General features: G+C 35.2%; 1 protein-coding gene across 1 annotated transcript; it reads right to left on the reverse strand.

Annotated features, from left to right (window-relative positions):
* Positions 1-2,263: 2,263 nt before the first annotated feature.
* LOC124299533 (uncharacterized) lies at positions 2,264-5,719 on the reverse strand. The gene is made up of 4 exons (XM_046752798.1): positions 5,136-5,719; positions 4,964-5,071; positions 3,926-4,893; positions 2,264-2,399 (listed from the first exon to the last, which is right to left on the reverse strand). Exons 1-4 carry the CDS (start codon positions 5,505-5,507, stop codon positions 2,264-2,266), a joined length of 1,584 nt encoding a protein of 527 aa, XP_046608754.1. The 5' UTR covers positions 5,508-5,719.
* Positions 5,720-6,503: the final 784 nt, after the last annotated feature.

Genomic DNA, 6,503 nt, shown 5'->3' on the forward strand with positions numbered 1-6,503 from the left:
CGATTCAAGATAATCTAAAAAGAGAGATACAATACAATATTCACGACCAGCTAGTTATAACCATCGTTCAGAATAGATGTTCCTGGTACCAAATAATAATATCCATTAGAATAGAACAACACACGATTTTTATAAACTTGAACACTTCATAAATTGTTATTTTCGGCATATATATATATATTCATCACCATTGATTGTTACCAAACATTTCAATAACCAAATCGAAATAGAATATACTTCATCTTTTACCAGTCAAATTATATCAATCATTTATTTTGAACGACCTTCTTCCCATTTTTATTATTGTAATTGCCTCAACAATTTAAACAAACCTCACAGACCTGTACAGGTCTATAGCAGCACGATCCTACAAAATACCGGCTTATCGAAAGGTAGGTCTTTTCTTAGTTATAATTATTATTCATTGTCGTTACGTAGGAGCTAGATTATTCAATTAATCATTAACTACCACCGCTCAGTTCCACCCTCACCCCCACGTAACAACAGTTCGCGACGGTTGAGTTGCGTCAAATTCAAAAAAAAAAAAAAGAAAAAGAGATTTGTGTGTGCGAAATGGCAGAGACGGGAGTAGGAGAATTCCTCGTGTGGCTGCGGAGCGGTAAGCGCTTATAATTCTTTGCGGGCATATTTCGAGCGCAAGTTAAATTGGCACACTGAAAAAAAAAACGGTCGGCCCAAGTAATCTTAGAGTTAGAGTAGCGCTCGAAATCTGTTTGCCGATCTCCTTGAGGATGACCGTAGCCTGAGTTTTCGCGATAACGCGTAGAGTCAAGGGGATCCCTGTAAAGTCTCGCGTCGAGTCACGGTTTCGCGTGGGGAACAATTTCGGAGTGAAATTGAGTGCGGCCAAATTCCGCTGCACGGGGTCTCGTCGAGTCTGCGTACGTAAAAAGGGTGGTGAACTTTGGGGGAATAGAGACTACGACTGGAGCTCGGATGCGTCATAATACGCTATACACTCGCGCGATTAGAAAAGCCCCCTAGAGTGATTAATTTGGTCGCGATTCGCGCGTCGAGTCACGTCTTTTTGATTTAGTTTATGAATTATTGTGCATCGGCAAGGTGGCGACTAGCGCCCGTAGAAATAAGATACCAGCTAGATTTAATCACAATTGCGATTAGCGCGTCGAGTATGATCTAGATTACGTTTTTGTTTACCGGTTTATAATTAAGTGACGAGTAGCGTCGTAGTTGAGGCCGATCGCGGGCAGCGCATCGAGTCCGATTGTGTTTTTGGTTTTTGCGAGTTAGGGTATTATTAAGACGGCGACTAGCGCACGTAGGCCGTAGAGGTCTCCTAGATTTATTCATTTTCTTTTTTTTATTATTTGGTTTGTTTCTCCCTTGCTTATTTCTTTTGGATTAAATTTAAACCTTTGTATTTGGAATCGCGAAGGACGACTTGCGCAGTCGTATGATTATTTTTATTTTTATTTTTTTTTGTAATATCGCTGACGAGAAATATATTATTGGAATTTTATAGTGATTTGGCCAAACCACGCGTTGGCTTACTTGTGTTACATCTCTCTCTACCCAAAAATCACCCCTCCCCTCTCCGCGGTACTGAGCTATCGGGTATATGGTCGCGGTATCTCGCATTACCGATTTCGAGGCGTGTTAATCACGCCAGGCGCCCAACAAATTTCGCGATATTGTTTTAGGTCCAGGGTACATCGTGGACGCCGATTTATTGTGTACGAGGTAAGTTCTCGGTCATTTTCTCCGAGTGACCGAGGTGCAGAAAAATCCACGTCACAGTATGTATACTAAAAGAAATCCATTTCCAGGGTGAAAAATGCATTACACAATAACATACCCGTTGATTCTAATGTCGACAAGGGAAAGTGGCTGGATATTCTACAGAAATGTGATCCGAATAAAATCGTACCACAAATTCAAACAACTAATTACCCTCAACTTTGGCAACCATTTCCCACACAAGATGTGCCCAATTTTAACTATGGTTCCATATATCATTATTTAGTTACGTCATGTATTGATGAAGGCAGCAATGACAGTGATAATGAAAATTTTGATAGCAACAACTGTCCTAAAGATGATTTTAGTACTTCCAAGTCACTAAAACGAGGAAAATTGTACGTTGAGAGCGGCCACGTTTTTGATATTTTTAACGGTGTTACTGCGAATAAAATGTTCTGTATGAAGTGCAAAGTCCACGCATCTTATAAAATAAAAGAAATTCATAGCGTTTCTGTGATGATAGATCCTTTGAATGCTCGAGTTATTCACGGTACTTGTGATTGTAAAGCTTCAAGTATGGGTCGCTGCTCGCATGTTGCTGCGTTATTATATATCTTATTAAATTTTGTGGATGATACTGACGAAGATAGTTTACCTTGCACGAGCAAATTATGCACCTGGAATCAAGGTCGAAAAAAAAGAAGCACATAAGGCTGACGAAATGCAGTATAAAAATAAAATTGATACCACAAAACGTAGATCATATGATCCTGGCAGAAGTTTATCCAAGCCGGTGGACAAGCAAAAAATTAATTGTTTATTGTCTGATTTACAATCTATAAATGCAAATCAGAAAGTTCCTTCAATGTGGCAACTGATATTACAACCACAATATGATGATTACGACCTGGATAAACCAAAAAAAAGTCACTTAAAAACATTGGTTTATAGATTAACTACTAATGTGTATAATAATAACTATGGACCTATTGACATAACATCGGGAGTTCAAGGTGAAAATGATAAATGGTAGCAATTTCGCAAAATATTAATTACAGCTTCCAAAATTAAACTATTTAGCACAGAGAAAACAAAAGATCAAATCTTTAACCTAGTCAATTCTCATTTGTGGACTAATAAAAAAATCATGACTGCAGCTATTCACTATGGCCAAGTACATGAAGAAAATGCGCGTCAGAAGTATAAGAATTTCACTTCCAAAAAATTTTCTTATATAGATGAAGATTCTAGCCTATGGGTCAATTACAAGTTTCCAGGCTTAGGAGCATCACCTGATGGCTTAGTAACGGATCCTTTGAAGAAAACAAAAGGCGTGTTAGAAATTAAATGTCCAAAAATATTGGAAAAATTTAAGCCAGCTGATTTACATGTACTAACGCCACAGCAACGTAATTCATTCTGCTGTACTTCAGTCAATAATACTACGATGAAGTTAAGACGAACTCACCAGTATTATTATCAAGTACAAACTCAAATGGCGATCACAGAAAGATCGTGGTGTGATTTCGTGATTTGGACTCCACAGGGTTATCACGTAGAAAAAATCTTTTACGATAAAAACTTCATTGAGCCGATACTTGAACATGTTAGTGCTTTTCATCAAAATATTTTGGCTCCTGAATATTTTGAAATGAGGATCCCACGGCGATTAATACCCTTTGACTTATCTTCATGAATTACATCTTATGCCGAAGCATTTTAAAGAAGATACATATACATATATTGTTTTTATTATTTATTATCTCTTACTACATAGAAAAAAAGTACATAATTGTTACAAAATATATTAAATAAGTAAAGTATATTTTTGCAATAATATGGTTATATAATAATTACAAAGTTCTTTATAAAAATAGATTATCTATTTAGTGCACGAACGAAATAGATTAATATTGTTATTAAACGAATTAAAAAGTTTGTAAAATATGAATTAATAAGTTCATAAAATTATTTCTATTTACAATTTTTTTTTCCTTCACTTTTTACGATATAATGGTCCTACTCTTCTTCATCGAAAACTAAAGGTGTTTGAAAATTAACTAAACATGCACAGACAAATATAATTTGTGACATCAAAGTACGCATATTTAACGGCAAAACTGTTTGAAGAAGTCGGAATTTTTTTATACGCCCAACAACATGCTCAACATATATGCGTTCTTTTACAATTTTTTTTTTTGACATCTCCTCTTGTGGAGTTAAACGATCGCGTCCATTCAAAAATGGAGGAATATTCAAATGTGCTTGCTTTGCTTCAACTATATCGTGAACGGTGAAACCTCGATCTGCAAGTATCACATCTCCAGATTGCAACAAGTCTGCAATTTTGGATCGCTTAAATATTTCAGGATCTGATATTGAACCCTCGAATACATCAGATACAAAACTAATGCAACCATTTGGAGTGCAGCCAATCAATACTTTAAAAGTCGTATGAGCTTTATAACTTGAATGTAAATTATCTTGGTGTTCAAAATTCGTTGGCGATTGACAAAAAAACTCGGCACAATCAACAATAACTCGAATGTTTTTTATAGACCAAAATATTTTTGGTAATGTTTCAGCTATCGTTTTTCTAGATGGAAACATAAATGGCTTTAATTGAGTAGTAAATTCATTATGCAAAAAATAAATCCAAGTTGTACATATTTTTGAGACAAACCCTGTAGAAACATCGAACTTGTAAGTTAAATCTTCTATTAAATATCCCATGCGTAATCTTAATAACACCAGAATTAACTGTTGCATTGATGTCAACTTGTATTTATTACTATTTTCGGAAGATTTATTTTTTGTCTCTCGATTACCCCAATATTCTAAGTTGTCACAAGCTGGACTCAAAAATCTATGCAAAGCTAGAATTTGCTCAAAATTCAGACTTGTATAAAATATACATTTTTTTTCATCAATGCGTATAGCATTTACAAACTTTTCCACAGCTGAATTTTTTTGCAACTTCACCTGAACACTTTTATTACGCATCTTTATACTGTCGGTTTGAATTTCTATCGTTGTAAATTTGTTAGTTCCCTCACAGTTAGTTTCTTCCTCCAGTATTCTCATCTCTGCTGATTGATCTGGTAATATTTGTTGAATAAAACAAGCAGTATCATCAGGAACATTGAAAATCTCTTCATGGGCCGTAGATTTCTACAATAAAAGAAAAAAGTTTTTTTATTTAAATCTATACGATTTTATTATTATAATATTTATACTCAACCTGCGCAACCGTCGAAATGTTGTTTATTTTTGTTTTTTCTGATTCATTCTCTCCTTCCATATCAGCTCTTTTATATTTTTCAAATAGGCTGGTTCTAACTTTGACTACCTATGAATTATTTTGAGGTTATAACTCCGAAAATCATATTGTTGTATAAATAATCATGCATTACCTTATCGATTGATTTATCAATTTGTTGAAATTCTTGGTAGCTTAAAGGATCAGGATTCTTCTCAGTTGGACCACTTTCTCCATGAAAATGTAGTGAACAAATGTAAGTATCCTTAGTCACATCATCGATTGATCTAAAACCTCTGTCACTTCGGCCACATTTTTTTACCCACAATTCACATTTTGCACATTTTGCACATGCTTTAATATGTAATTTGCTTGAGGATTTGATAATTTTTTTCCGATACTCTAGACAAGGCTTTGGAAAATTTATAAAATAATATGTATTGCCTTTGAATGATTTATACCGTGTGTCACTTTTACATACTCCATAACAACACCGTTTTGTTGTTCCTTTTCGTACAGATAACATGATTACAATCAGTTGCAAAAATTTATTTCTCAATAGTGACACTTATTACTTTAATTTTTTTTCCTGTTTTTATATTAATATACCTTAATTAATATTTATTTGCTTTTATTTTCTAGACGCGGGCACTTTAACATGCTTCTTTACAAAAAACAGTACGAAAAACATGGCTGATCTTGACGCATGCGCACAAAAAAAAATTTTGATGAAAAGGCCTATTAACACGCTGGCTGTTTAGCTTTTGGAACCGCTAGGTGGCGGCACGAGCGAGGCTCACAGCGAACGTTGAAACTGTGAGGTAAAGAACGCGTGAGCATTTCAGAGATAGAAAAAAAAAGGACGGGTAGCGCGCGCCTGCGTACTACGCACGCCGCCAAGCGCGAACAGAGTATCGCTCCGTCTCACTCGTGCCAGAGGTGCTCAGGCAGACATGTTCAGTTGAACCAGCATCTTCAATTCGGCTTTCTACCCTTATTATCAAAGATAGGGAATTTGACGTCACATAACTTTATATGTATTTTATTATCCTGAACAACTTTTATTTGAAATGTTTTTCGATCGAGCCATTAATTTTTGAGATATAGCGATTTTCAAGTTTTCAACCTTTTTTTCGGGGAGTAAGGGCGGGTTCAGGAACAAAATTTCATTGTGGTTACTTTTATTATCCAACCACCTAGCTTCAGTAAAAAGTGCAGATTCTACGCAAAAAATTTTTCACTTTCGGCACATTTTGCTGGACTATTAGGGATGGGCGATCTCAAGCAAAAGATCGATTCTCACAATCGATTCGAATTGATTTTGGAAAATCGATTCATCAAAAAAGTCGGATACAAAAGATTGATCTTCAGAAGATCAGTCCATATTTTTACTTTTTAGTTTTAATTGAAACCGGTAGCTATATTGGAGATTAAAAATCGCGTCACACAAATTTAATGTACACGGAGAAAAATAAGTTATTGGATTTAGTCAATATTAATTGATCCAAATAATCCATGCATT

This window comes from Neodiprion virginianus, chromosome 3 (assembly GCF_021901495.1).
Source record: "Neodiprion virginianus isolate iyNeoVirg1 chromosome 3, iyNeoVirg1.1, whole genome shotgun sequence".
NCBI lineage: Eukaryota > Metazoa > Arthropoda > Insecta > Hymenoptera > Diprionidae > Neodiprion > Neodiprion virginianus.

Bases quoted from the DNA above. Each gene is read 5' to 3' on its own strand.
- LOC124299533 (XM_046752798.1), bottom strand. From the start codon at position 5,507: ATGTTATCTGTACGAAAAGGAACAACAAAACGGTGTTGTTATGGAGTA. The intron at 5,072-5,135 runs GTAATGCATGAT...AATAATTCATAG, and splicing joins TTGATAAATCAATCGATAAG to GTAGTCAAAGTTAGAACCAG. The intron at 2,400-3,925 runs GTCAAAAAAAAA...CCTTGATTCCAG, and splicing joins TTAACTCCACAAGAGGAGAT to GTGCATAATTTGCTCGTGCA.